General features: G+C 37.9%; 1 protein-coding gene across 2 annotated transcripts in view; it reads left to right on the top strand.

Moving 5' to 3' along the window:
- The window catches only part of GABRA4 (gamma-aminobutyric acid type A receptor subunit alpha4), a 38410-nt gene that overhangs the window by 693 nt on the left and 9901 nt on the right, over positions 1-27816 (top strand). For both annotated transcript variants that reach the window (XM_075041379.1, XM_075041388.1), the window contains exons 3-8: positions 8933-9000; positions 11178-11398; positions 11501-11583; positions 13355-13498; positions 14909-15061; positions 18410-18649. In XM_075041379.1, coding sequence (XP_074897480.1) covers positions 8933-9000; positions 11178-11398; positions 11501-11583; positions 13355-13498; positions 14909-15061; positions 18410-18649 — 909 coding nt within the window. The remainder of the gene's footprint in view (positions 1-8932; positions 9001-11177; positions 11399-11500; positions 11584-13354; positions 13499-14908; positions 15062-18409; positions 18650-27816) is intronic.

Raw genomic sequence — 27816 nt, 5'->3', positions numbered from 1 at the left:
GCCGGCGTGCGTGGGCTTGATGGGGATGGAGGGACCTGTCTGACATCCAGATTCTTCTGGCTCTTGGTAGTTTTTGACCCCTGAATGCCACGGATCGGGTCCTGATAGAAACAAGTGCGCTTTTACTGGCCTAAGAGGGCAGGTCTTTGATGAGTTCTGTTCCACTAGTTAGGGAAAACCAGAGCTCAGGCGCCTGAGCACACCAGTTCTTTACCACAGTTGCTCGAATTCCAGCTTTGATTTAGATGTAGTAGACTTAATTGCTGTATAGGAATTACAAGTGGAGGAGTCTCGAATTTGCATTCACCTGTGCTCTGCATGTGGGGGTTTCGTGCCCCTTCCCTGCCCCTTCTGTGCCCCAGGCTGTGAAGATGCAGTTCTGTGCTGCTGAAGAAGCAGCCAGACTTGCAGTTCTTTATTGGTTTTGATGGTGCTGTTTAGAGACTTGGAACCAAAAATCGCTAGGATCCAGACGAAATAAAACTTTGTTCTGTAATCTGGAATGAAGATATTAAAAATACAGATTTGAAAGTTAAAAAAAAAATTAAAAGGAAATGCTACAGCCCTCCTTAGGATGCACAAAGCTGTAAGGAGCATTTTATAGGCTGCTTCCTATACAGGATTGAATGAGATCCTTGCGTAGGTTTATGTTGCGAAATACTTTCTTCCTCCTCTGAAAGTACTGTCTTCATGCACGTGATCCATCTACACTGACATGTATGCCAACACGTTCCCCACATGCCATATACAGTGCTCACATGCATGATCATGATTGTTAAAGGACAACACCTGGCATCGTTGAGCACTCCTTTTTTTATGGAAAAATGAGGCCTTCTGTAAGTTAGCTTACACATTAAGCGAGAAGGAAGCTAAATTTACTGGCACCCAGAGAGATCATTGGGAACCGGTAGCCTTTTGCAATTTAGTCTCTGCGGAGAGATTACAGACACTTCTGCACGCGTACAAGAGAAGTGCTATGTTTGGCATCATTTTAGGTTGAATGCCAACTAATTAGTCATCTAGCAAAGATGCTTTATGAGCATTATCAGATTTCCAAAATTAAACAACTACTAAATATGTAATATGACATACAGTTTATGTTGATTTTTTATTTTCATACAGTTGTCCTTTGCAGGATATTTTGCAAGAGTAGATCTTTTTCCCCAGTAAGTGTTGCAGACTTTCAGCAAAATGCTGTCAAGGAGAAAAAGTTCATTGTATCTCCCCGAACTTTTATAATGGCAATATTGAAGTAAATGATAGAGGGAGAAAAAAACTCTCAGATTTCAGCCTGGGGAAAACACTTCTGGGTGAATATTTCACAAAATGGATATTATATTGCTTCTTGCCTCTTCTTTCCTTGTAACATCTAAACCACTCATCTTTCAGTTCAGAACTTCTAAGTAAAATATGGGGAAAAAAATGCTTTATTTTTGAAAATGATGCCTGCTTCCGTAGCTCCTTACAGCAAAAGTTATCTTCACTTGATTTTGCAGGAACAACTTTTAAAAAAACAACAAACCAAAACCAACCAAAGAAACAAATTTCTGCAATTGGTCAGATCTGGCTTTTTGACATAACTCAGAGTAAGAACTATGGATTAGTTATTAAAATATACACTATCCAAATCCCTATGACAAATGGGACTTGACTCTTAAAAGTGGTTTACCCACTAGTTTGTGGCATAGCAGACAAAATGTCAGAGGGGGTTGGCAATATTTAGAGATGGAAAGTATAGTGTGTTTTGGTAATGTTAAACCTACATCACTTTCTGATGAACAGCAGAATATTTATTTTTGTTTTATTCTTGAAGCTGATTCACCATCTAGTTTTCACGTGGCTCGAAATGTAATGAAGGTTTTATTTTAAGAACAAAAGGCAGCACAGAGGTCTGACTGATGCTGATTTTAAACTTCAAATCAATGAAAACATTTCTAATTCTGGCTCAAATTATGTTTAAAATCAGACTTGGGGAGGTAGCCAAATTCTGAATTTTGCTGGCATCTTCCAGAGTTGCCACAAATAACAGTTCATGAAGTTTTTTTGCATGCAGAGCAAAGTAGAAAACGTTAGATTTTTGAGATACCCTAAAACTGTATCCAAATTCTCCATGCTATCGTTAATTAGCACAATTTTTGGTAGTTATGGAGGAGAAGTTAAATTGCCTGAGAATGCTTACAAATGTGGAAATGGTCTCTCAGGAGGGTTTTGAACCTCAGTGGAGTACATGGAAGCTTGTCTTGGTACTTCTTATGCAGGAGCATGGGGTATGTTGAGGGTTAATAGAAGAAGGAAGTTTCCCATGTCATTGGATTGACACCTTGTATTACAAACCCACTATATTAAATGGATTTAACAAACCTAAAAAGTTGCTGTCAGTTGCTAAGCACTCTGAGGTTTGGTAGTGTAATAAACAAAACCAGAAGGGTTTATGAAAAAGTTATTAAAGACCATTTAAGTGAAAGTTCCCAATAAGTTGGGGAGGGGGGATCTAAAGAAGCAAGAGAGAAGTAGAGATTTCACCTAGAAATTTAGTGAAACAAAGCAGAATGGGCAGTTTTGTGTAGTAAAGAAAAAAAAAACACAACCCAAAACCCAAGTGCTGTCAGGAAAACTTTAAATGTGTAAGAGTTTTGAATTTCAGGAGAGGGAAGGTATTTAGGGACTAATGAATATAATGCTGCGTGATGTTTGAAAATAGTGTGGTGGAAATGAAGTAAATTCCATTCCCTACACTGTGTGCTCCATTATATCATTATCATGAATTTCAGAATGCAATTAGTAATGCATGTGGGTTTCCTGGTCAAAACCACTCTATATGAACAGTGTGTTTACAGAACCCACTTGTAGTGTGATTAAATAAAAGCATTATCTGCTGGAAAATTCAAAAGTATTACCACAGTGCTATTTTGATTCAGCTGTAAAACTTTGAAGCAAAAGCATTTCTAGTTATACCCTAACTCCAGTTTTCATTTGTTTTTAAAAATTTTGTGTATGACACAAGGGAAAACTCTAGAAAGTTGCAAAAGCTGGCTTTTCTCTGAAAATACCCTTTCTGCTGGTGGTTAGTTTCAAAGTGATGCTAGAAGTCCAGAGAATTTTTAAAAGGAGCATTATTTGCTTGAAGTGAAAGGCCTGGGTCTGATTTGCCTTTTTAAACACTGGCATGGTTTCAGACTTTACCTGAGCAACTCTTGACATAAGTTAAGGGCCTACGAGATCCAGTCTAAACCTGTATTGGATTGCAACTTTAAAAAATGTAATGGTGTCTTTGAAACTTTCATGATACAGTAACTCATCATACTTAAGCCTGCACTTAGAGAAGCAAGAAGGAATGGAGGGACTGAAGCTGGCGAGGGCAGCATCACTGTGTGCTGCCATGTATCTGCTAATTTTAATGAATTGTGCCTTTTAGAGAACATCTCATCTGGTGTCTTGCTTTAATGGCTGATTGTGTGGCCAGACTAAAGAAAGAAGATGGTGTGTGACTTGCTTCCTGCCCAAGGCTCTCAGGTTGACTCTGAAACCCGCTGACGTTAGCTCTTAACAAGCTGACACAGGATGTTCCTGGCTCGTTGTGGTGTGCCTGCCCATCGGTCGGTGAAAGCTGGAGCTCTCTCTCCTCTTGGGTTCTGTTTATTTGTGTGAGGTGGTCTGGCATGAGCTGCAGGTCTCACTACCAGCTAGCGAAATGGTGATAGCTCTGTGCCCTTCGGTTTGGAAGTTGCCATGTACGCTGGCTTGTGAGCAGAAGGAACAGGACCCTGTTCACTCGTTTTTCTTTTCTTCCTCTTCCCCTTTTCACGTTCTTTCTCATGATCTCATACCTGTGAAAGTGCAGCTGAGTACTTGGTGGAATTAAATATGTTGGCCATTGTCTCCCTTAAGAAGGGTAGGAGAGGGCTTCTCGGCCCCTTTTAGGCTGTGTGATGTTCAGCTGATGAACAGCATTTCTGAAGAGTTTGATTTCCTGTCAATGCAGGAGGAGTGACTTTAGTCAGAAAATAAACACAGAATAAATTTGAAGAGCAAAGACAATTTTCTGTTTCTAGAGAAAAGAAAAATATCTACATGATTTTCTGCTCTTATTAGGAGCTCATGTGTACCTTCAAGGTTCCATTGCTCAGTGTAATGGATATTGTAATTTATTTTTATTTTTTAGATTGCAAATGGACTTAAAGTGAGCATTGTAAAGTGAAGCTGATCGTTTTTTTTTCAGGCAGTTGTCCAGTCTTCCTCAGTTGGTGAGCGTAGATGACTCAAAGGCTTAACAGGATATGGTGTTAGATACCTGTAGTTGGCTGATTTGAATTTGGCACAGGTTAGTAATGCTTGAAGTCATTACCATCTGTCTTTTGTTCAGTGACCTGCATAAAATTAGCTGATATTCTTAGTCCAGTTCTTAGTAGCCAGGTGTCCACATCATGAAAATTGGCAGCTTGTTGGCTGTCTCAGCAGAGATTATCTACTGATGAACAGGCAAAGAAACAGTAATCTCCTCATTTCTGGAGGTATGGTTTTCCATTTTCAGGGTTCAGACATGCTGATGGATGAACGTATGTAGAGACAAAGGTTGTTGTGTGCTGCTGCTGCCTTTGTTGTATATGTCTTTTGGTAGAGAATGTAGCCCACGTGTTTGAATTCCACGTTAATTTTTAAAAAATGCCCTACCTAGTTGTTCTGGCTTCCTAATGGAAATCTTACATATAGCAGGTGTCCTCAGCTGTTCCTTCTGATAGACCGAAACAAGAGAACATGCTTCTTATGATGGCTTCTCCACCCCCCCCCCCCCTTTTTTTTTTCTTCACTTGAAAGATATCAGACCTATTCAGGCAGCAAGAATTTGGAAGGAGAAAGCACCAAATCTTTCACATGTAGTTATATTTAAAAAAAAAAAAAATCTGTAGCAACTACTTTTTTTTTTTTTTTTAGATGTCGCTGTAGGAACTGATGTAATATAATTTCATGTAGTTTATGTATCCTGGGACTGATCTCATAATAGCAGCAATAACTGCGCTTAGCAGTTAAATTGTACTTTGTATGTTGAAACCTTTGTACAGACTCATTTGCTAATGTTCCCAATTGGCTGTGTGACTCCTGATGGCAAAATCTGCAATATATAGAAAGCCTGTGCAGGATTTGACTGTTTACATACAGTGGAGATCTCTGCAGTGATAGTTGCCTATGGAGACGCGGGGATAATGGAGCCCAAAGTCTTTCACTGGGAGCTGTGCTGCAGTTCAACCCATATGTTGGCAGAAAATGCATGGGAGAGCTGTCTTATGTTCCTCTTCACAGGGTTAGGGCCTGGCATCGCTTCTTCAGCCCACATGGAACATCTCTATCTAACACTGAACTATTCTGGCTTTTTGCAGGGGTTGCTTTTAATCCTGCCTGAGCTTCTTTAAAGTATATTATCTTGCAAGCAGTGATTCAGACTTAACTGTTCCCACTGCAGTGTGTAGGACTCTCCTCCTATTTCATTGACATAAAAATACACACCAGTATGTTATAAATAGTTCTTCAGCATTCCTGAGGATTTATGGTGGATAGATGCTTTCTGAACATCCATTGAGGGATAAGCCCAAATGGTCATATTTAAAGTTAATTGGCCTTCTTAGAACTTGCTGCATTTTATTGCCAGTAATAGAGTGTTAAGGATTCTAATAGGATCTTCTGCTTGCAGAGCCTGAGTTGATTAAGTGGTGCAACATGTTCATTTCGGAGGGCTGCTTAAATCACCAGTAAAAGTAGGTTAGGTGACTACAGATCACCTCCTCGTTGACAGGAATTCCCACGATTAATAATAGTGTTTTTTTGAAAAAAAGCATGACTCACTATTTGTTCCCCGCTATTGTTACCAACCGGAGTTATGTTTTCTTCTAGAACAAGACTGAGGGATAGCTTTTGGTGTCGCTATAGATACTCCTGGGTTGGCATTAAGTACTGGGATGTGCTAGAAAATCCAAGATTTGGCCTCGGCAGTTGTGCACTGACAGCGTAGGTGGAAGACGTGGAGCACGACGGGGCTGCAATTGGAGAAAAAGCATTAGGGAGATAATCGGCTTCACTATCCCTTGCTGCTTTCTTCACTCCTACCAAACATGTTACTGTTTGACCAAAGTTTTGGATGCAAAGCAAGGATTTGTGCATCAGTACTAGCTGGATAACTGTTATGATGCCTCAAATATTTCTCGATCCTCATTCATCTGCCATTTTCTAGTGGCCTAAAATGTGATTTTAACCTTTGTTTTGTCACTGTACTGCCATCATGTCAGGCATGCAACCAAACGTAAACTTGAATTTCAACCTTATTTTGTGGCTTTGTTATTGCCTGCTTCCTTCTTTCTCATGGGTCCTACTAATAAATAAAGGTTTGAGAGCAGAATAACAGTTACTAAAGAGTGAACTCAAGCGTAGTTTTGGTCCTGTGCTGTTGCCACAGGATTTCTAATAGCATTAAGTCGTAGGCTTGCTGATTTGGAGATTAGCTTCTTGGTCTTAGCTCTCTCCTTCTTTCTGAGAAACTCCAAAAAATAAACTTGCAAAAAGCCTCTGAATGCTTAGGGCCTATGAAGCTGTAATCGTTTAATAAAACAAAAGAAATCAATGCCAGAGGAAAAGCAACTCATGCCTGTGGGAAAAATCTGTCCCTTTGCTCAGTTTGATATGATTATAAAATTACAGTGTTCTGTGAGCTAAAGAAAAGCAGATATCGCCAGAGGAAAGCAGTTAAAGGTTTGGGGTTTTTTTGAGGAATATTCCTATTTAGTTTCTTAGAACTAACAAATAAAGCAGTTCCTGAAAGAGATTCAGGAACTGAGTGCGATATTCAGTATTCTCTTATTATTGAGTAACAATGACTAATTCCTCCATTTTCTTATTAGAGCTACGTAGGAAAATGACTTTTTCATTCTATAGAACTTTGATTTCAGAAACATTTCAAGTTCAGGTGAAATAAATATTTAATTTAACTGGGGTTGGTTTAAATATATATACTCCTGTGATTATGGGAGGTCACATACGATTGGATCTCTTCTATTTCTATGCACAAGTAAGATTGGGCTTTTCTCCCCTATTTTCTAGTGCCCCAGATGAATGTCTTCACTTTCAGTATCTTGACAGCTCTATTATGAGTTCTTCCAATCTCTTGCAGCTTTTCTGCTCTCCAGAAATAATTATATTCAGGAAATGTCATTGGACTACTTTGTCAGTAAAATGAGTAGTCTAACGACTCATGGATTTCCCTGACCTAATGAACACTTTGTTATTTGTAGAAAGGGGAGCAGCTTCCGTTTGACTTATTAGGAGAGCAACCCATTGCAAAACAAACAGCATGGTATGAAAGTGTGTTATCTGGAACTTGGGAGTTTCTTAAAAGCTCTTCAAGATAGACATGCCAAACTATCCAACTTTCCAGGGACTGCTGAACTACCAACTGTTGTAGGGTGAATTTTCTTTAGATTTTATCTTGAAAAAATATCCTTCTGTGAAACTGTTAACTGCCAGCAAAGTCGGCTTTTTTGACATTTAGCTGAAAAATTCTTAGCTGTTCTTCTCTACATAACTTGCAAACTGTTTAGTGAAATAATTTTACATGGTTTTATTTTACTACTTGTTCACAGTTTGACACTTGTTATAGGTGCAAGAAGTATAGGTTCCCTGTTTTCCAGTTGCTTACTTATTTTTCTCCTTTTAACATTTGATTCAAAGTGACATCTATGAACAGTCTTTTTTTTTTTTAATATTTTTTTTTTCTTTCCAAGAGGGACATATTCTTCTGCTGCTAACAGCCTTAAGACTTTCCTCCTTTCATTTTTAGATTGCAAATACTATGATAAAGTCTGAATTAACAGACTCGAGCCACTTAAACCCCTATAACTCAAATTTCCAAAGGTGATTAGAAACTGTGGTTGTGGATTTGTAGTTCATCCTTTTTTTTTTTTTAAACATATACTGTTTGGTAAGACCATTAGTAGATTTGATTTTTTTTTTATTTTTTTTTTTTTTCAGTTTATGATGCGAGTTAATTGCTTGAACTAAACTGTTAGCTAATGCTTTGATCACAGAATCATCATAATAGTTGGTAATGATTAGCAGCTTTCTAGCCTTTTACATTGGGAACAGACCTAAATCCCAGTGAAATTCGTTAGTGCATGTGTTCTTTAGTTTAAGGGGAACTGTAGAGTGTACTGCAAAGTGACTGCCCATTTGAAATTTCAAGTGTTTTGTCCTGTAGTAAAGAAAATGATACGTTAAAATGAAACTGCTTTCTCTGATGGTTGCTATGCTGTACCCAGCTGCGAGAGTTCAAGACTTCTGCTCAGTGCACTGTTTTTAACAGTGCCCGAAGTATCACTAGTTCTTTCAAGACAGGCTTTGTAGTAGCATGTGGATCTAGGTTCAGACCTTCAAAAATGCTTAGATATCCAACTTTTATTTTGACTGTTAGTATTAAAGCACTTAAGTACATCTCAGGGTATGGATGCAGTTTTTGATCCTGTAGTACAAAATTGCCCAGTGCATGGCATGCTAATATGTGTAGTCCAGTTATTACCCGTAGGACCGAATGTTAGTAATAAATGCCTTGGGGAATGTGGATTTCCTGAATTCAGTGCTTGTTGTTAATTAGCGTGGTGTTTTCAGTGAGCCTTTTAAGTTTTTGGCATTTGTTTTCTTACCCGTTGAGTCAACATTGGTTTTCTGAATGGGGATTTGCATGGAAATGCTGCTTTTGATTTACTAATGTGGTAAAGGTAATTGAGCAGTGCTTGTTATTAGAGACTTATCTGAAATGACCTGTGTTTGCATTTTGCTCTTGCTCATCCACAGAACCCTCAAAGCAGTAACTGTTCACATGCCAGGATCTTTTATGGGAATTGTTGACCTGCAAAATTCAAATTATCTTGCTCACTTCCTTTTCATACATTAGGTCCTGTTACTGAAGTCAAAACAGATATATATGTCACCAGTTTTGGACCTGTTTCTGATGTAGAAATGGTATGTATTTCTGGGATTAAAATGCCATTTCCTGGTTCTGAGAAACCATTAACTGCAGTAAGGAGTGGATGCTTCATCTGTACTGTTCTGTCAATCATGCAAAGTAGGAAAGATTAGTAACAGCTTAATTTACAGGTTATAATTAGATACATCAGGCCTGATTCTGGTCACACTTTCACTGGGTTTTGGCTGGCTTAAGGAATTCACTTCATAGGATTTAAGACAGACTTTCATGGTATAGAGGCAGAATCAGGCCTTGTGGGGGGTGCCTAAGTCAGCTTACTGTGAGGAAGACATGTAATATCTTTGAAATTGCTTTTCCTTTCTGAAACCTGTGATATTCTCAGGTGAATAATAATGACATCATTTCACAAATACTTGTTGACATTTTCATTTCAGATGAATGCCCTTTGCTGATCTTTGTGCCCCTTTTAGCATCACATTTCAGTGAATGTTTGACTGATGAGTTTTCATAAATGTCTGCAGAAATTGAACGTCAAAGTGACACGCATGAAATAGTCACAGAAGAGATACGTTACAATTGCACGTACTGTTATTTGTGCCTGAATGGTTGTCATGTACAGTATGATGCTGTTCAGTGCGACAAGGGGTACAAGAATCTGGTCCCAAGGAAATCTAGTAATGTGTGCCTCAAATCTAAAAAGAGGGCTGCATGGCATCTCTCAGGTTTCACTGAAGCATTTGACATGGTGCCACATGGGAAATGATTAGTTATACTGCAGAAGGCAGGAGTGAGAACAGGGGCTGAAGGTAGGTAAGGAACTGGCAAAAGGAGAGTTTACATTAGGTGTTTCCCCTTTCATCATTAGGGATTAGTTAGGAAGCTATTCCGGGATCCAGGAATTGTTTTTGGAATAATTTTTAGTTAATGTATCCATTAGTGGCCCAATGTAATCTGAATGTGGCTGCACTCATAAAACTCTCTGAAACAGCAAAGTGTGATACAGTCTCAGTACAGGGGATGATCGGAATGTCTTTTTAGAGCTGGGTTACTTTGGTGCCCAGTGTAATGAAAATGCTTGAAATCTTGTATTACAAAATCTGTCATGTAGAAGCTAGTAACAGAAACTGCTACTTATGAGCTATGAAGTTACCAGCAGGAAATGACACCGGAAAAGAGACTTTTCATAAATTAACTATAAATCACAGTGGAGAATGCAGCCATGGAGAAGATGACAGATATAATTCTAAGATGCCTTACACTAGTAGACATGCCTCCTTGCCAATGTGAATAGATATGGCCATACAAGTAGTTTCAATGGTAACATTATGCAGAAGAGTTTGAAATACAATGAGAAAACATTGTTTGGCTTAACAACAAAATCACAGCCGTCAGAGCGGTTCCAAAGAATGTTTATCAATGTGGTGATAGGTGCTCATTTATATATATATCTGAATTATATAAAAGCACTTAAAGCTTTCTGTGACTATTTTCAATTCCACATGATGCTTTTTTTGTGAAATGCTTTAGCTTCCTGAGATCAGAAATGCATTCCTTCATTCATTCATTCACATATGATTTCTCATGATGTGCCTGTGTCTGCAGTTCTGCAGTTGTTGTTTGCATGTTTTCTTTGAAGCATCTGAATGGCTTTTCTGAGGAAGTTAATGGGATGGTTACGTAGTTTAAGAACAAATATGTATATATGCAAGTCTATATGTAATTCATTATCCATGTTTTGTGGGCATGGCAAAGAAAATATTTAGCTTTCCTCAGTTAAAAGCTTACTTTCCATGAGTTGAAATTAAATTTTCTTTCCTAAATTTATAGTGGAAGTAATCGTTTGTCCTGGTATTTTTAATTTAGCCAGCAGCAGAAAATCCATGGATATCTTTTCTGTAAAAATCTCTTGACACTTACTGTCAGAGATCATTTTGTTTCCAGTTATATGCTTGACTACAAATTCAGTTGCCTGCTTCCTGCAACCTAATTAGATTAATTATTCCGTAATGATTAAATATGTGTAGCAATTTATTGATATGACTAATGTGGGAAATTAAGCTATTAAGAAGTACACAACACTTTAATTGGTGGAAATACATTTGTGTAGTGGACTTAGCGTTTTCTTTACTACTGATTTCTTTGCTCCTTAGGGATTTCTTATTTTACAGGAAACATGCAAATGTGATTTTTGTTTTTCTGCAATTTAATACAGGAATATACAATGGATGTCTTCTTCCGTCAGACATGGGTAGACAAAAGATTAAAATATGATGGCCCTATTGAAATTTTAAGACTTAACAACTTGATGGTTTCGAAGGTGTGGACTCCTGACACTTTCTTCAGGAATGGGAAAAAGTCTGTTGCACATAATATGACAGCCCCAAATAAGCTCTTCAGAATAATGAGAAATGGCACCATCCTGTACACAATGAGGTATCTAACATGTTTGTTTGGCTTGTTACAATTACTGTATGCAAAAGTTATACTGCCTAGACAAAATGGCAACCAGAGACTATTTAATTTGTTCCATTATAGGCTTACAATAAGTGCAGAGTGTCCCATGAGATTAGTGGATTTTCCCATGGATGGTCATGCTTGTCCTCTCAAATTTGGGAGTTGTAAGTTGCAATTATGAAATTTCTTGTAACTACAGAATTTAAATAGTAGAAGTAGATTTTTAGCAGTTACTAAACTTTCTGAATATTAGTCTTGATACACAATCCTTATGCAGACAAAACTCCTGTTAAGTTCCTTGGGAATTTTATTTAGGGCCTCAAAAATTAAACCCAGGTAGAGATTTGAAAAGCAGGCAGTGATTCAGCTATTATGTTAAACCCCACTATTCTGGCTACACAGTTGCTTGAAATATGTAGTTTTTCTTGGTTCTTAGGGAGGAATTGGATACTCAGTGAAGTGAGAGATTCTCTGTAGAAGACAAAGAGGTTGGGATCCATCTCAGCTTACAACAGCCAGGTAAAAGGCACTTAGGGAAGCAGGTTATTTGACTTTCTGTACACTTAGTGGAGGCACATTGACATCCTAAGATGTGTAGGTTATGCACAGAGATTTGATCTTTAGTTGTATTTGTCTGTCTCCTGGCCTATAATGGGAGTCTGCATGGCAAGTTTAGACTAGATAAATAATTTTTAGACTGGTGAGAGGAATCTTAGTTAGATGACTTCCCTTTTCTGCTTTGAAGTCAGACATAGATTTTTGGATAATCTCCAAACTTTGGCTAGAAGGAACATTTTGGGACATACTGCATAACAACTGAGGGAGGTAGTTAGGATTCCCTGATTTGAATCCACAGCAGAGACCTCCGAGACCACCTGGGGATGGTTGGTGCACTCCATTAACTATCTTGTCCCTCTTCTAAGCCTCCTTGGTCACTGACTTCTCTGCTTTATACTCCACTGTAGTCAGTGGTTGGTCATTAATCTGTTTTCCTTGACGCCAGAGCTCTGAAGTTAGAAATGACACTCTGGACACTCCTCAGTCTTTCCTTAGCATAAATTTAGCTTATTCAGTTGGGTAGTCAGCCAAAAGGGGGATATTAAAGATGCTCCTCTGATAAGGTTTTTCATCCCTGTTATGGTGAGACTGGAGAACAGATGCTGCCAGATTTGGCTTTGGTATCAGCAATACAATAGGGGAGCTTCAATAGTGGGGGCTTCTCCACTGGCATAATTCTTCAGGAGGAATCACCAGCCAGCAGAAATTGTGCTTGACGCTGATCTGATCTTTTCCTCAGTGAAACTTGAAATAAGATGTAGCCATTTCCAATGCAAGACTGATTTAATTTAATTTTAACAGGAGTTTGGGCTGTGTAGGGATTGAATGCTAGCCCTAAGTTATATCTTTTGTATTAAATGTGAAACGTTTCTTTGGGTGTGCTTATTTTTGAACTATTGTGAGTTTTTTACTGACTTCTGGTTTCTGGCAAATATTTTAAACACAAGTTTAAAATATTATAGTTTTTAGTATAATAATTCTTTTCTGTAAAGAAATGTGCACCCAGTCTCCAAAATGTGTCCTCCTTATACATGCTCTTTTTTTATATAGTAGTATACTTTAATGATAAAATTTTAGATAGAAATTTCTAAAATAATTTAAAGATAAACTTTACATGCCCAATAAGGGCTGATCCAGAAAGAACTCGTGTTTAGACTTCACATTCAAGTGTGAATTCGTGTGTGACACTTGACATACGACCTTAGCTGCTATTTATTCTCCTGTGAGGGTGGTTTTTGGGGGTAACTTAACATGAAGGGTATCTTCTAAAGTTGTTAGTGTGAGTCTTGCTGTTTGGTTTCAGTAAGTTTGCATTGGGCTCGTAAGTAAGGTGTGAGAAGAAGTTTCCTATTTATGCAAACTGATGCTGTGTTGTAGATGCTTATCCAAAGAGTGAAATGATTTATACCTGGACAAAAGGACCCGAGAAGTCAGTGGAAGTTCCTGAGGAGTCTTCCAGTTTAGTTCAGTATGACCTGCTTGGGCATACGGTATCCACTGAAACCATTAAATCTATTACAGGTAGGAATCTCGTCAATAAAAATCAGCTTGAGGTAAAACTAACCCTGTAACATTGCCTGAGGCTTTTTTCTTTCCTTCCTGTAAGGTGTTCTACTGAATGTCCTAGGGTATATATGAAGCACTGAAAGCATAAATCTGAATTAGGTTTCTGTCCTTCAGATTTACATTTGCAGATTCATTACAGTAGATTGCGACGGTCTTTCAGAAAGCTAGAATGAGATCATTACTCTGAGGGACAAAATGAGCATTTAATCACTGCTTAAAATGCAGTTTGAAGAGTCAAGAGGATGCCTGGGTGAGGAAGTAATTTCTCAGCACTGTATCCACATTATGTGCAAAAGACTTCCTTTGTTTGGTGATGCAAACAGCTCGGGATAGAAGTACAGCATACAGAATGGGTTATTAAAGCCATAAAAACCCTCTAGTCAGATAAGGATAGGCACAAATGCATTAGTCACAATAGATACTTCTGCTGATTTGTGTTGTAAGAAATAAGGCAAATGGCAACTACAGGCATCTGAAATGAGTGAAGTATCACTGATGAGCAGTATGGAGAAAAACAAGCATATTCCCAAAATATTTTTAAAATTTGGAATCATTTTCTAAGCATCAGCAAGTTTGGGTGTTGCGAGATGGTCAAAATGAAACAGATAAAGCAAATGTATTTGATGTATTGCTCTATGGATATTTTTCTCAAAGATAAAACTGTTTTGCAATACACTAGAAATTCACTTCTCAGCATATTGATTATTATGAGTTAACAACAGAATTTCCTTACTCTCCCCAAAATGCTCATTCTGTAGTGCTTTATTTAGACAATTTATTCCGTTTATGGTAAAACTGCCATTTTTTTTGTTTGTTTGTTTAATATGAATGATAACATTTTAGAAAAACTTACAGTATTTTTAATTCTTGTCAATGATTTTTGCATTTGTTTCATTATCATAGTGGTGCTGACATATAAACCTAGTAAAAAGCTGAGATGCTTCCATAACATTTAGTGTGCATCATTGTTATTATTGTTTTATTTGGCAGGTAGGTACCACAATGTTATGGATACTATAGGTAGCTAGATAGCTTGTGTCTTGGGACTCTTTTCTTCAACAGCTGCCAAAAGAATTTTTAAAATCATGCTTATACTTTAAAATGTAATCCAGTATTAACTGTACATTTATAGTATTTTTGATACCAGCTTCTGAATGGCACTGTAAGGACCTATTACTTCCAGGTTTTTTTGTTTAAAACTTTCATTCATTCTTGTGTCTAAGGAACATGTCATTCTATACATGTTAAGTGGAATGAATAACATCATCTTAAACGATCCTAGCTGATAGTCTGAAACAGTTATTCTGCAACACAAATTTTATACACAGTCAGAAAAATATTTTCTTTTTTTTTTTTTTTTTTTAGGTGAATATATTGTTATGACAGTTTACTTCCACCTCAGACGGAAAATGGGTTATTTTATGATTCAGACCTATATCCCCTGCATTATGACTGTGATCCTTTCTCAAGTTTCATTTTGGATAAATAAGGAATCTGTTCCAGCTAGAACTGTATTTGGTAATTATTTCTTTTTTTTGCTTTTTCTCATATTTCCTCTTTTAATGACTTTCACTACAATAGGCCTTTTTAGTGCATTGGGGTATACTGCCTCCATACTAGTGTAGAAACAAGGGAATGATGTAAATTCAGAGGAATTTTTGCTGTCGATGTATGAAGAATATTGTTATGTGAATCCTTGGAATCCGAAGAGAGACTTGGAATATATAACTTGAAGGGTGGCATGGTTGCCTGTGGCAAATGGGTGTACATCGCTGGGGTTCTACCTGCTTAGGGGAGCAAACTGGGAAGACCTGGCCCTAAGTAATGCAGTCAAGTCCTTAGTCTACATCCAGAGCAGTTTTATCCTCCAGTGGACAGTAGTGTAATTACTTGAACTCACACTTTTAAAATAATTTGATTGGGAGTGTGTGAGATGTACAGATGTCGTCTTATGAGATATCTGTGTCATCAGTGGAAGCTTGCTATGAGCTGTTACTGTAATTTCATGTTTAGTGCTTTTCTCTCCTTTCTGCCATTGTCATTATGAAGATGAATTAAAAAACCAAAGTGATCGCAAGATATTAAAATTGCCCTCACCAAAATACAGCTTGAATGAAATGCTTCAGTGAACTCTGAAAATAAAAAACAAAAAAGTTTCTATCGATGACAAAGCATAAAGAAATTAAATGGAAATATGATTCCTAACAAAGAAGTAGGATAAAACCATTTTTAAAAGCAGTCTTTATAGAGCAATGTCTTGACTTTATAATGTACTGTAGTCTAAAGCAGGACTAATTAGGAAGAGAATGTTCTACAAAAAGCCTTTCTATAGATAGATAGCTGCTGGCAAGAGTGATAGGAATTAATGTTTCTACGTGACAGCCCATTTGAACGTGTGAGTGGAGCCAGAACACTGTTTAATATCACAAATTAGACAAGGTTAATGATTAGTTATAGGAGAAACAAGCTGTAAACCTAAGAAGAACCCCACTAGCTCTCAACTCAAGTGTTACATTAGGCAAACTAGTATATCACTTCAGATGTCTTTGCAGTGATGTTGAATAATGGTACTTTTTGTGAAGGGAGTATTGCCATGAACTGGAAAGGTAGAATCTGTATTTACAGACAAAATATGATAGTTGAAAATGTACAGAATATAGAGCAATAGATGTAATATGTGTCATTATATCCATATGTGAAACTGAAAACAAATAATAAAGTTTGGACATCCACTAAGTTACAGATAAGTCTCTTGAATGCCTTTGAAAGCAAATGGCTTAAAGTATGGCTAAAAGTATCTTTTTAGTTTTCTTGCAAATTCCAACAGGAATCCTGTTTTCTAAAGTTTTTCTTAAAAGAAGATAGAAATGTTGCAGGCAAGAGATAGGAATAAAGCCAGAATACCCGCTATGGTACCAGCTTTCTAGAGGAACTGTCAGAAGAGGCTAACCAAAAGATCTTTCCATTGGACACTGCATGATTAGGGAGAACTTGGCAAAGGATGCCAAGGAACAAACAGAGGAAGGATGCGCAATGAACAAAGGTACATGAGGTTGTGATTTCTGCAGTCAGTCCTTCAGACACCTGAACCTGGTGATTGTGGGAGATTGGTGTTTCTTAGAGGAAAGAAGCAGTAATATTAAAACAGGTTTTTAACATTAATTTTTATATTAAAATACTCAATATATTTTTATATGGTTATGTGCATTTCTAATCAGAAGCTTGCAAGTATTTAGCTCTTGATAATTACAGTACCTGTGTGTATAAATTTTTTACCAGAACTTGATTCCCTACCCTGTAAATCCCTGTGGCATGTATCCAAGGGCAGTTGCAGTGGCAACTGCAAGTCTCCCAGAAGAATGATTTAATAGGGGGAAATCTGATAAAGACTATGGCAGTAGACTATAATACTGTCACGACCTCCTCCCTCCTCCTTGTGTTTTGGGAATGGTTGGTCATTCAATTCACTTCATCCTATTCTTACATCTATTAAACAAATGTCTTTAGAAAGACAATTCAGACAAACTATTTGCTTGAAGTGAGCAGAGATAGAATCAGGAAGGATAGGGATAAGCAGGGATGGGTTTCTTCCAGGAAAAAAATAACTTTCCATAATTTTTTTTTTTTTTCTCAGACTTAAACATTTTCAGTGGTGTGTTTTTTCAACACCTTCCCACTGAAGAAGGTTTTGTGAGCTTGCATCTGTGTTTTTATCCTGCTGAGTTTGCTCTGAGATATTGTTTGTGCTTGCATGAACTTGCTATTACTCTTTTTTCCTTTTTTTTTTCTCCTTCAATAGGAAGGACTGGTTTCATTGTGTCCAGTTCTCTGTATGACAGTGTCTAGGTGAAGCTCTTTCATATCAGATTGCCCAGATGGAGTACCACCATTTAGGCAGTAGGGCACGTGAGGATCTTGTTGAAAAACATGCTCTTTATTATTTTGAATTCTTCTGACCATGAGCATTTCATCTTGAATTAAAATGTGTACAGTGTTCTCTTCATAAGAATAAAGACATGTCCATTTGTAGTCAGTCTTCCTTGAGGTTTTCATGGTAGGACTTATGCGGTGTTCACTATATACTTGCTATTTTACATTTGTATGATCTGGGATATTTTGGATGAAAAAGGAAAAAAAGACCCCATACCTTGGTTTTATACAGCATGTACTTGCATTTGAAGTATTACCATGAAGTGGTCATATTTGAGTTCAGTGTTCATGCTTGTACACTTTAATTAAAAAGTTGTTCTTTCAGAAGATGAAATTCTAATTAAATTTCATCGATTGACTAGTAGCAGAAGGGTTTAAAAGGTAAGGTGATGGTTTCTTAATTAACAGAGTTGTTAACGTAATATTCTAGTTTTCCTTAGCACCAAAATAATTTGCCATGACTTAACAGCACCTGCATCATGAGTGGGATCAGAGGAATGGATGCAGACTAATAGGTGGTATTCTGAACCCATTACAGGAAAAATCATGTTTTTGTTGCAGTCTGAGGAGCACTCCCCTATTTAACAACTTAAATTATGTTCAAATGTTTAGAAAGCAACTTGTTGTAGGAAATTCTACTGAACTTTACATGAAAAAAATATGAAATTAAGGCTTCAGTGTTTTCTTCATGTGAACTCTAGATCATCTGCTGAAGTCATGGCTTTCCATGCCTCCTTTAAAAACTGGTTAAATGTTTTGTGTGCATAGCTGCTTATAGATACATGATGGTTGCAATGACTTAAATCTAATGCACTATTCACAAGTAGCAGAGAAAGACTCTTAAGTGATTTAAAATTCTTTGTTTGAAGCTGCTTGCCTCTATTCTCACTTTGTTTTACTCTGATTCAGCAGTGCTTTTGCTTTATTTCTTTGAAGGAATAACAACAGTGTTGACAATGACGACACTGAGCATCAGTGCAAGACATTCACTGCCAAAAGTATCCTATGCTACTGCCATGGACTGGTTCATAGCGGTCTGCTTTGCCTTTGTGTTCTCTGCTCTTATTGAGTTTGCTGCTGTCAACTATTTTACTAATATTCAAATGGAAAAAGCCAAAAGGAAGACAGTAAAATCACTTCTTGAATTTCCAGTTGCTCCAGTACAAAGAGAAAGAAGTACAGAAGAGACAGTCATGGTACGTTTTCAGCTTATGCAAACATTTTCTGTCTTTTTGGTGGTGTTTCTTGGTAAAAACAGGCCTTTAACTTCCTCCCAGGTTCGCTCTGAGCTAACGATGCAGTATAAGTCAGCCTAATGGAAGGCTAATGCTACACTATATTCAGTGATAAAACCTTGTAAAATATGATTTAATTCTTGCATTATTGGATTAACTCGGGGGAGAGGAGGAGGTTGCGTCCATCCATACCTGCAGTCTCTTCTATATTTAACTGTGTGTTGTTGGAGGTCAGATAGGATGGGTACCTTGAGGAAACTTTTTTTCCCTTTGCGCATTGATTCTGGCTGGACTGATTATACAGACCAACATATTACAGATTATAAGGGCAGCATGTTATCTTATGTGGCTAACGTCTTTAATGTGGCTACTGTCTTTTTGGGGGGTAATCCCAAGCACAAATACAGCCTGGGCAATGAGTGGATTGAGAGCATCCCTGCGGAGAAGGACTTGGGGGTGTTAGTGGATGAAAAACTGCATATGACCCAGCAATGAGCACTCACAGCCCAGAAAGCCAATTGCGTTCTGGGCTGCATCAAAAGAAGCGTGACCAGCAGGTTGAGGGAGGTGATTCTCCCCCTCTACTCTGCTCTAGTGAGACCCCACCTGGAGTACTGCATCCAGCTCTGGGGCCCCCAACATAAGAAGGACATGGACCTGTTGGAGCGAGTCCAGAGGAGGGCCATGAAGATGATCAGAGGGCTGAAGCACCTTCTTCTATGAGGAGAGGCTGAGAGAGCTGGGGTTGTTCAGTCTGGAGAAGAGAAGGCTCTGGAGAAACCTTATTGCAGCCTTTCAGTACCTAAAGGGGGCCTACAGTAAAGATGGGGAGGGACTTTTTACAAGGGCATGTGATGATAGGATGAGGAGTAATAGTTTTAAACTGTAAGAGGGTAGATTTAGATTAGATATTAGGAAAAAATTCTTTACTGTGAGGGTGGTGAAGCTCTGGCACAGGTTGCCCAGAGAGGTTGTGGATGCCCCATCCCTGGAAGTGTTCAAGGCCGGATTGGCTGCGGCTTTGAGCAACCTGGTCTAGTGGAAGGCGTCCCTGCCTGTGGCAGGGGGGATAGAACTAGATGAGCTTTAAGGTCCTCTCCAACCCAAACCATTCTATGAATTAAAATAAGCTAAAGCATTGCAGTTGCACCTTGGAGCACTTCCCTAGACATCACAGTTCTCCTTTCATTGCATGTATTGCCTATTTAGAGTTTTCTTTCTTAATCAGCTACAATTTCGTTTTTTTTTGATGAAAGTTGGATGGATCCTTTGTGTCCACCATAGATTTAATTTTTGTGCAATTTGCGTATCTTTGCACAGGAGCCCACCTCAACTCCTGAAAAGGTTTTGGGGTTCTGTTTAACAAAATGCTTTCCAGCTTTTATAGTGCTTTGGATTAAATGTGACTTGTGTGGTAGCTATCTTAGCATGCAGACCAGTTAATAAATGCTCGATCTCATTTCTAGTTGAGCTCACCGGTAATTCTCCTTTCTTCCCTTTTTCCATTCCTATATGCTTACTCTCTGCTGCATCACTCCTTCTATTCATGAGACACCTAGCCAACAAAGTCATTACAGCACTTCCACCAGCCATGCGGTAGGCTAGTAATTCCCAGCCATGGCTGACTCTTGGCAGCACCACTCAAGAAGTAAGATGCTGACTGTAGCATTGTAATTTACTCTTCCTGTCAGGCTGACTTTGTAATTTCCTTTGGCTGAGCCATGATTCAAGAACTGCTGTTTTAGACTAACTCTTGGTAATTTTGTCTTCTGTCTCTTTTCACATCTCATTTGTCTCCTTCCCTATTCATCTGCTCGTTTTTGCCTTCCCACCCCTTCCATTTGCTATTGCTGCTCAGCTGCTGTCCACCCACTTCCATTTTTCTTCCTCTTCTTTGCTCTCCTACTGTAGATCATTACGGTTTTCAATCTTCTGGCTGTGTTGTTCTGTTAGCTTCCATTTCTGCTTAAAAGGATAGATGTGCTCCTGAAGAGTTTGTTACTTGTCACTCCGTTGGCTGCTAGTAAGAGGCGGGAACAAGAAAAAGTATGTTTATAGTAGTGTGTAGTTCGCCTTGTACATAGAAGTATTAGTGCTGTTAGTTTATGCTAAGCTTCTTGATTGTACAGCATGCAGTTTAGTATAATATCTCGGGCACTCCTGAGGAGTGTTAGTAAATACTGCTTTTCGTGATAGGTTTTACTTGGATCCATAGGAAAATAAATTACATAAGAACAGTTTCATCCTAGGGTTGTCTGTAAGGTTCGATTAAAACAAGAGGAAAAATAGTAGTTTTCTCAGGTAGCAATGACGGAGTCTTAACAAAACTGTTTTGATTCATGGTCAGAATTGGTGTAAGTCAGTCTTGTATCATGCTTAGCCATTTGCACACATGTTTTGGAGAAACTTCTCTTTGTCTCTTTCTCTCTGTGTTGTTTTTTTTTTTTTTTTTTTTTTTTTTTTTTTTTTTTTTTTAACAACAGCACACATGCAGCTTCACCCAACTTGAAAGCTAGGTAAAATGAGATGTGAACAGTTCTGTTCCACTGCTTGCTTAATACCTCTGTGATAAATGTGATAGTGTGCTTACAGGTTTGGGGATTTTGAAAGCACTCAAGGGAGCAATCTACTTTTTTGAAGGGTTACACATTAGTGTTGTGAGTATGTAAAGTGAGTAATAATGTTGTTTGTACCTTGAACTGTTATTTTTTTTTATGGCTTTTTCTCCGATTATGCCTATGCTGAGACTTGAGTCTTTGCTCTTCCAAGACAGGTGTGCAGGGTGAGCCCACAGGTACTGTTATAAAGGCTTAGCTATCATGGAGTCCTTTCCATGACTAGATGACTTCTGTTCTGATCTCCTGCTGTGCAGAACAGAAGCTAATAAGGCTGTTCTGATTCTTTAGAAGCTAATACGGCTGTTAGACTCTGCTTTCCAAGCTGACATGTAATATAGTCCTCAAAATTTTTAGTTTTGCTTATAAAAGACTAATCTAGAATTTTCTTATGCCTTATTATGAATCTGATTTTTTTTTCTGCATATATACTGTCTAGTCAGTGCTGATTTACCAGAGAGAACAGAATCTCAGCTTCCTTGTGAGTTTGTGGTGCACAAAGAATGCAGGACAGTAGCCTGACTGTAGCATGTAATCTGTAAGCATTGTTTCTTAACATAAAGACTACACACTTTATCTCCATAGCTAAATGATAGGCTTTGATTTCTTAACCAAGTTAGTGTTTGAACAATGTCTGTACTACACTGCCACTATTGTGCTAGAAATTGTTACCCATACAATTGCCAGAGCTCAAGGAAAAGGTTTACTTTAAAGTTGAAACTTTTTTCAAACTGACTTTGCCTAATCTGGTAAATTTGCCAGTCTCCCAAAATTAAAAATTTTCACTTAGCCCAGGGTGGAAGGGCGTGTAAATTGGGAAAGAAGATGCCCAAATACCTAAACTCTGCAGTTCTTTCTGGTGCATATTTCACCATTTGCAACCTGCTTTGGATGTTCTACTAATTGGAGGGGGAGATCCTTCTCTTATGCCTGTTAGCCCTGTACTTTTGCCTGCCTTGAAATGGCATACAGGTGGCTGCACTGACTTTTCATAGTTGATGTCCCATCTATATAGGTCCCCTGAAAAGAAGAAAGATACAGAGCAATTGAGGCTGTTAAGGAAAACAAACAAAGTGATATTATACTTTTAAATGAGGGTTTCATTTTATGGGCTATTGATTCTGTGTTGTTCACTGGATGGTTACATGCATTTGATTATTTTTTTTTTATTTTTTTTATTTAATTTTTTTTTTCTCCAGTAATGTGGTGGGATTGTCCTAAAGGGTTCTAGGAGGAAGCAAGCTGGGCTATGAAACCAGATTCCCTATAGAATATTGGGATTTTACTATCTGATAGTAGTGGAAATTAGGCATATTAATAGTAAAATTTGGTAAAATAAAGATAAATGGCACGTAATTGTAAGTCCTTTTTGACACGTATGTGTTTGACCAATTTCTGACCATAGAATTAAAGTGAGTTTTCTATATCGAATCAGTTCATATATTACTCGCACTAATTAGAATTCTTGGTGGTGGGTTGTTCTTTTCAGTCAAAAACATTTTTCCAGTTGTCTTGGATCAAAGGCAACTCCTATCATTATGATAAAATTATTTGGGATGTGTTCATTCATATTCCATATTTCTTCAGCGCAACCAATACATCCTTACTGTGGCAAATGTGGACTATATGCTTTTCTAAGTTATTCTCTTGTGTAATTATATATACATTTTTGGAGCTACATGATGGGTGTGACTGATTAATATATTAATTACCGTAAGCATTAAATAAGTTTCGGAGGCTAGCTAAGTAATCTGAACTGTGTTAATTCCAACAAAAAAATCCTGGTGTCAAGCTAATTTACCGGGCTGGGGGTGGCAGGAGTAAGCCTGTAGTGCCTGCAGAGGCACCGTGTGCTCCTCTATTGCTTGATTTGGTTTTAGCCATGGTATTATTCAACCTCTTTTTACCCTCCTCCCCCTCCCTGCCCCATTTCCACTTTTTCTTCTTGTTGCCTCTAACTTTCTGATACAAACTTAATGTGTTTCCATAAGGAGGATTGCAGTTCTGCAGTAGACACCCCATGAGTAGGACCCAAGCTTCTCTGAGATCTGCCTTGAGTTCACAAGGAACTTGGACAGCCTCGCTCACCCCTTCTGTCAGGGACAGTGAGATAGTACTGGAATCTGTCTAAGCCAGGACAGATGACTTACACCATGGTCTCCTGTGATTTCCTTGTCTTGGGCACAAGTTAAAATGCTTTCAGGTTAGAAGGAATGAACCTGTCCCTAAATGTTCTGCACTCTGTTATTTAGTAACAGCAGAAATGTTGCAAGTCAGTGTGTGATGGAAATGAATGATTTATAGCTTGTTATTGGACTCAGTCTATTTTTATACTTTTGCACTATTTCCTTTTCACTGTATTCCTATGAAGTTTATTTTTAAAGACCTACCCAATTTTGGAGATGAAGAATGCTACTGAAAAATAGTCTTCAAAAAATAGGCTCCTAAACACTTTTAACACGAGCTTCAACCTCAGCTGTTTGTTAAAAGAGTGTGAAACTTGAAAAAAACCAGGTCAGACTTAAATGAACCTTTTGAATGGAATAATTTCTTCATCCTTGGTCACAAGTAGATTGTAACTCTTAAACTTTCTTCCTCTTTTCTGAAGACAGTTAAGTGTCACATTGTCTTGAGTAAGCCCCGTAACGTCTAATGGAGGAACTCAAGGGTCAAGCTCTTCACTGCCATGTAGGTGTACACTCCTGTCCTTAATCGGAGCATCCATGCTGGGGTGATACGTGACTGGCATGTACCTGAAAACAAGTTTACAGAAACATTGTCATGTGGGCAACCTGCATATGTGCTTTCATGCAATTAAGATGTATTTTCTGTCATACAAAGTACTTGCCTTTTAGTCATATGATGGACACAGCTCAAGTTACATGATGCGGGATGGGAAGAAAGTGGGATCCTTCGGCAGCTTTTGGTGAAGAGATGTCTAGAGCAATTTGTCTAGAGCTCGTGCCCAACTCTGTGCCCCATCTCATGACTTCCAGAGCAAGGATTGGGCCAGATAAATTGTTCTGATGGGCTGGGTACAATCCAGAGGCCATAGGCTGGATACTTCTTTTTTTAGTGTGTGTGTGTGCCCTTTTTCTGTTCTTAATCCCTGAAGTTGATTGATGCTGAAAGAGCAGCAGATATGCTCTTGTGTCTAAGGCTTAGACTGTAAGAGAAAGTGGAAGTTTTAGCCTTTGAACCAAAACTTCTTTTTGAATATGTAGACGTATTCTGTAATGAAGAGAGGTGCATAAAATGTACCAGATCTAGAGTGGTACCACTTAATTTCTTTGCCTTTTCTTTGGACTAGTAGAATAATAGCTTCCCCTGTCCCAGCAAATGGAGAAGTGGAGCTAAACCCACTCCCCTCATGTGTAGAGGGAGGTATCTGAAGAGCAGGTAGATCTTAATGGCAGTACTTGGACCACAGTGGTGGTCTGTTCACTGAACCCCGTACGTGGATGCATAGCCTACCTTCTGTGCGTGACTTTGAATAGTCCTGCAGTTGGAACAGCATTTCAGGTCTTAAATATAATAATCATTTTTTGCTGCTTCACTACTTCTGCACTGCCTAGGGTGTTATGGTTCAGGGGTTTTTTAGGGCAGTGGCATTTAAAACTCAGATCCTAATGAAGGACTTCAGGCTCAAGAAATGTGTAGAGTGCATGCAAATATAAGGACAGGACCATAAAAAGGGAGGCTGCTGTGCCACATGAATAGTTTCTTTGACATGGCAACAATTTTCTGTCCCTCTAGTTTCAGTAGTCAACATTTTTGCTATTGATGATTTACAGTCATAATATGCTAGCATCATGTTTAAGTAGGATGAGAATGGATGCAGGTCATAAACAACTGACACATTTCGTAGTGAACGCTATTTGAACGATAGGAGAGAATGACTACCTGGGGTAAGGCTGCAGTGACTTAGTGGGAGCTTTGAATGTTTGGATACCTGAAGATATAATAGATCCAAAATGGTTCTTAAAATATTTTATTAGTTGTGATGCTCAGGTACAATATTTTGTGGGTTCCCCCCCCCCCTTTTTTTTTAATTTTCAATTGCTTCTTTAGTTTTGTTTGGTTTTTCTGTTGTTTTTCTTTTGTTTTTTTGTTTTTTACTTGGTTCACTAGACTTTGATAGTCCTACCCAGCAACTTGCACTCCTCACAATGTATAAGGCTAAATATGTGCTCAAACAAAACGATTGGGACATAAATGCGGGGTGTACAATTTAAAATGTTTTTATTAATATTTCACACAGTATGTCTTTCTAAATATCACAAATCAAAGTGCTGTTTTAAAAAATTTGGTCTCTTTCCAAGAACCTGATATTGCTCTACCTTTAACATGGTTGAGTTGTGGAATAAATTTACGCTGGAAGTAGAAATATTTGTCTACTGCAAAGAGAGCAGAGTAATTACTGGAAGTATGCAACGTAGTATTAGGTTTGCAGCTAGATTCTGACCCAACTTAACTGTGATGTAAACTCCATTGAATTCCAGAATTCAGTTATAATGAAAGTAAAAATGGCTGGGTGTTGATAAAACGAACAAGTGTGTTGGAATTCCAAGTTGGGGAATGAGGGTTTTTTCTTATTGATAGTGGAAATGTCTTTGGGGTTTTTTTGCTCATTTGTGTGGGTTTTTGGTGGTTGTTGTTGTTGTTGGTTGGTTTGTTTGTTTGTTTGTTTTTTAATATGCACAAAAAAAGCAGGAATTTGATTTCAACATCTGATTTATAACTAAACAAAAAAAATCCTGCTGGAGTGCTATCTCCTCCAACCCTTACTAGGAAATGCAGTAAATGCTCACTCTTCAATTTTCTGTAAGTGTTACAATGAACTACCACAATAGTAAGCAAGGGAATATGAGGGATATGGTTGGCTGTTAGTTATCTGATGCTCAAATACCTGACAGTGTTACTGGAAGACTTAATTTAAATAGTATTAGGATAAGGCTTTTATTTTGGAAGCCAAAGGATAGCTCAGTCATGTCAATCTTTCAAGTGGTTATTGTAGAAAATACTAAACCCCATTGTTTTTAATTCTAAAAATACACTTAAATGCCTTTCTCTGTCATTGTGCTGATCGACTGAAAAAAACCCCTACCATGCTCCAAAAAACCATATTCCTTATGGTTTCATCATTAGAATAAACAACACATGTTCCTGTTTAATAATAAAAGATCTTTGCATGCTAATATCAGTTGCAGGCATTAAGATAGGTCTTATATTGATCTAATTGCAGTTTCCTTCCTTTTTTTTTTTCTTTTTTGTAGAGGCAAACATTAAGTACGCAAAAAAATATGTGGTAGCATTTCAGAAACACCAAGTCAGAACAAACCTGTATGGTGACAGGGGTAAAATTTTCAGATTGTTCAGCATCCCTTATAATGCAAATTGTCAGGGAGTTTTTAGTTTTCTTTATGATGATTAGTATGAAATGATGCCTTTGAACATGAGGCTCTTAATATTTTCTGCTTAAACCTTTTTCTGTAATTATATTTAAATTTCAGTTTTGTTTCCCCTCCACAAGGAGTTTTCAGTACTGGTGAGCCCAATGACACCAAATTGCAATTGAGTTTCACAGCTGTGTGAGATTTCTAGCTGACTTCATTTTTACACTGGGTAAATTGGAGTCAGAAGAAATAAACGTTGAGAGGCTTGGGAAAATCTATGAGGCAATGAGTGTTTAAGGCATTTTCAGCAAACTACTGAAGCAAATTTAACCGCAGCTTTAAGGTCACGGAAAAGTGAAAGATACAGAAAATAATGAAGGTCATTGGTCCCTAATCAGCTGTTCTTCTTCCTTTCATAGATGTTATACAGAGCATCTCCGCAGTTGGTTAACACATGACCTATCCTAACAGATTTATCTGCCCCTGCACCCCCACCCCGTAGTTATGTTTTCAGTTCTTTCATTTTTGTCATGCTACAAATAAAACCTTTAAGAATTGTGCACACCAGTGCTTAAGAACCATAGAAATGCATACTTACAAACATACATGTATGTATCCAAGTATATGCCTCTTAAGCATCATACGGATGAATGGATTTATTTGGCATAAATTTGGCATCCATTTTTTGTAAAAAGGTTCTTCTAATTTACGTCTCTTTAATAACCTTGAATTCACTTTTCTTCCACATTGTGCATTTTTAGGCCTGTCTAATGGTGGAACTTATATAAGATGGAGTGTTCTTCTTACCTCTCTTCCCATCACATGATTCAGATTGCAAAATGAGCAGTATAGGTGGTGGACTGGCTCTTGTAGCTTATCTCCCCTCACTTTTCCCCTTCCAAATAATCTGCATTGCTTATTGCACTGCTAAAGCTATGGACTAGAATTCATTGTATTTTGTGGCATATTGGTCATATTCCAGGGTTCTGTAAGGCAACCCAAAATCTCTAGTACTATTCCAGTAAAATTTTGATTGACTGGCTCTACAACATAATAGTAAAACATGGTAGATTTCTCCTCCAAGTTGTGCATTTGCT

This window comes from Buteo buteo, chromosome 1 (assembly GCF_964188355.1).
Source record: "Buteo buteo chromosome 1, bButBut1.hap1.1, whole genome shotgun sequence".
Classification (NCBI taxonomy): Eukaryota; Metazoa; Chordata; class Aves; order Accipitriformes; family Accipitridae; genus Buteo; species Buteo buteo.
The sequence above is the reverse complement of the archived record's forward strand: the minus strand, read 5'-3'. Positions and strand labels throughout refer to the sequence as shown.